Genomic DNA, 3,220 nt, shown 5'->3' with positions numbered 1-3,220 from the left:
CTACGCGGCCGCCGTGCTCTTCCGGATCTCGGAGGACAAGAACCCTGACTACAGGAAGCGTGTCTCTGTGGAGCTCACCAACTCACTCTTCAAGCATGACCCAGCAGCCTGGGAGGCGGTGAGCATCCTGCGGGGTGCCGAGATGAGCCCTTTTCCCAGGGACACCGAGCCCTTTTCCCAAGGGACACCAGGACCTTTTCCCTGGGGACACCGGGGCCTCTTGAATGGCCCTGTCCTTCCTACAAAAGCTGTCCCCATTGCCTCCGACCAGGAGCAAATGGCAAATGCGGGGAGGGGGGGGGTGGCCGGGCTGTGGTCTCAGCTCTTGGGCAGCCCTGGGTTGCGGTCTCATCACATGGCCTCTGAGCATCGTGCACATACAAACCTGTGTCCCTTTCTCAGTGGTGTCATCTTCTTCCCTAGGCTCAGAGCATGATCCCCATCAACGAGCCCTACTCAGATGGTGAGTATGGGCATGGCTTTTCCTGCGGGGGCTGTGCTCTGTGGGGCAGAGGCCTGGTCTCACCAAAGCCAAGCTGGGTTTAAATCCTTTGTGTGGCTGCCAGCAAAGCACCCACCTAGGCTGCATAGGGTGCTCAGCTCCCCCGGGGGTGCGTGCAGCCATTGCCCTGTGTGCCACAACAGGCAGGGGGTGGCGGGTGGCCCTTGTGTCCCTTGCAGTGCTGTGTGCCACGCGCTGCCCTGGGTGGGGAGACCGGGAGGGTGGCTGAGGTCTGGAGATGCCTCTGCTCGGTGGGAGCTGAGGTTGCCGCATCCCTTTTCTGCAGAGCTGGACCCTGGCTACCGCCCCATGTACTCGGGTGACATCCCCCTGGACCCCATCGACATGCACATGGACATGGACGGTGACTACCCCATGGACGCCTACAGTGACGGCGTCCGGGCACCCTTCGCTGACCACATGCTGGCCTAACCCCCTGCAGCCCCCGCACCAGGTAGGTGCTGACCAGGACCCGGTACCCAGGACATGGGCACTCATCAGGGGTACAATTGGTCCTGGAGCGGGTGGGTTGAGGGGAGGAAGGGCTGGCTGCAAGGTCCTGGTGCTGCTGTGGGCTCCCTATTGCTGCCATGGGGTCCCTGGTGCTGCCATGGGTCACCATCCCCGTCGCCCTGGGGACTAGGGGGGCCCTGGGCTGTGGTCTCCCCCAAACCCCCGTCCATCACGTAACGGGTGCTCTCCTGCCCCATGCAGGTGTTTTCTCGTACAGAGGAGGGTGGCCCCAGAGCTGAGCATTCGCAAGAAGGACTTGGGAGACAGAAGTGCCTGAGAAGATATAAACTTTTCCATTCCCACGAGAGGTTTTATTTTCGTTTTCTTTTCTTCACTGTGGGTCTGTGGAGAAGGTCCTTCCTCCTGGGACTGCTTCGAGAACCTACTGCCGCATCCAGCATCCAAGATACTGTTTCTGAAGCTTTAAAACACACAAACCCTGCACCATTAGCGACCTTTCATTGGCAAAATAGTCTTTTCTATGAATATGTATTTCTTTTTTATTTTTAATATGGTGCCAACGGCTTTTGCCGTCTTTAAGTTTGTGCTTTCTGACTCCCCCACTCTTTGTTCTGCGTGTCAGCGTTCTAGGAAAGGAGTCTAACATGGGAAACCCTTTGCTTTCCGCGAGCTCTAAGTTAATCAGGCCAATCTGAGTCTGCCGAAAGCAAAGGGTGCCGAGGCCCAGGCCCTTCGTTTTAGCCATTGGGATGTCTGCGGTTTAATTCTTCCCCGTCAGCTGTTGGGGAGCTGACTCTGTGTACCTGCCTGTCCTACCCATAGAGGAGTGACTCCAGCATTAGGAACCGTGTCCTTGTACTGATCTCTGTTGCACATTTTAACCCCTTTTCCTTCCTTTTGGTGAGTGGTGTGTTTCCGTCCCCTCCTCCCTTATCTAACACAATTTTTAAAGAGGCTCTAGGTCTGGTGGTGGTTTAATGCTTCCACCAGAAAGGGATGGACCGCTACTGGAGTGTGGGTCAGGAATGGGAGATTTTATTATTTCTGTAAGTTGTTTTTGTATAGACCAAAGCAAAGAATAAAATAACACCCCCAGCCCTGCGCTGCCCCGAGCCTGTTCTTCTCTTGGCTGGGGGAGGTCGGAGCCCCCATGGGTGAAGGTGCCCATCGCCCTCCTCAGGGTTCCCTGCTGTGGGGCAGGACGGCCTTGGCGAGGGCTCAGGTGGTGGCCGGAGGGGGAACAAACGGACTGGGCCCCTTCCTGTGCCTGAGAATGATGCTTAAGGCACAGCCCTGCTCGCAGCCCTGCACTGGCTGCCATCGCTTTCCTGGCTGGGTGGTTAGCATGCCAGCTCCGTCCAGGCATCTGTCTGCGCTGTCAGGAGGTAAAACTCCCAGTAATTAAGGTGTTTGTTCATTAGGCAGCATCACCCGCATCTCCTCTCTGCTCGCTATAACGAGCTCTGGAGGATAAAGGTGCCTGTGCTGATTGATGGGGCGAAGCCTGGATGGAGCCACAAGAGGCTGGGTTAAAAACGTGATTTACTCCGTCAGACCTGGCTGTCTCCTCCTGAATCCCAGCATTGCGAGGGGAGCAGATGGCAGGAGGAAAAGTCCTCACCACAACGCTGGCAGCTGCACCCAGGGAGGGTGATGGAGAAGCTGTGTGAGACAGGGATTGTGCTGGGACGTGGTGAAAGCTGTTGGCAAAGTTACCACCGACGTGGGGACGAGGACAGGGACAGCCACTGCTGGCCACCTCCAGCTTTTCAATGGCACTTTTTGGGCAAGGTGGTGCAGGCAGGAGGTGCCCTCAGTACCTCCATGGGTTTTGGCTGCTGAGGGATGGATGGGTGAAATGTGAGTGGCTCTGGGACACCCACATCCCCATCCCAGGTGGGTTTGTGCCTCTGGGGATGGCCAGGGGCTGCTGAGGCAGAGGTGGGAGACCTGAGAAGGGCTCTTGGGTCATGCAGCGATGCTTGGGCTGCTGCGATGGCCACATCGGTTCAGTGAATGGGAGGAAGTCCCGTGTGGGGGGGGAGAGCATCTGCCCCAGGAGGAGCCATGGGAATGGATGTGCCCCTTGCCCACCCTGAGGTCCCCTCATTGGGGCAGAACTGCACACCCTGGGCCCCCCAGTCGCCCTGTGACAGGGCTATGGAGGGACACTGCTGGGATTTTGGGGGGAAGCAGAGCCGGAGGACCCCAAGGCAGCTGCAGCAGGAGCTGCACCCTCCGGAG

General features: G+C 57.9%; 1 protein-coding gene across 1 annotated transcript in view; it reads left to right on the top strand.

The window, feature by feature from the left end:
* JUP (junction plakoglobin) overlaps positions 1–2,075 on the top strand; it is a 7,523-nt gene extending 5,448 nt beyond the window's left edge. Inside the window, 4 exon segments of the mRNA XM_010180629.1 lie at positions 1–118; positions 424–463; positions 789–956; positions 1,217–2,075. The exon segment at positions 1–118 is cut by the window's left edge and continues 3 nt beyond it. Of these exon segments, the coding sequence (XP_010178931.1) occupies positions 1–118; positions 424–463; positions 789–934 (304 nt within the window). The 3' untranslated portion in view covers positions 935–956; positions 1,217–2,075.
* The last annotated feature ends 1,145 nt before the right edge of the window (positions 2,076–3,220 follow it).

Source organism: Mesitornis unicolor, unplaced genomic scaffold, assembly GCF_000695765.1.
Source record: "Mesitornis unicolor isolate BGI_N332 unplaced genomic scaffold, ASM69576v1 scaffold33003, whole genome shotgun sequence".
NCBI lineage: Eukaryota > Metazoa > Chordata > Aves > Mesitornithiformes > Mesitornithidae > Mesitornis > Mesitornis unicolor.
This window is presented reverse-complemented; position numbering and strand designations above follow the sequence as displayed.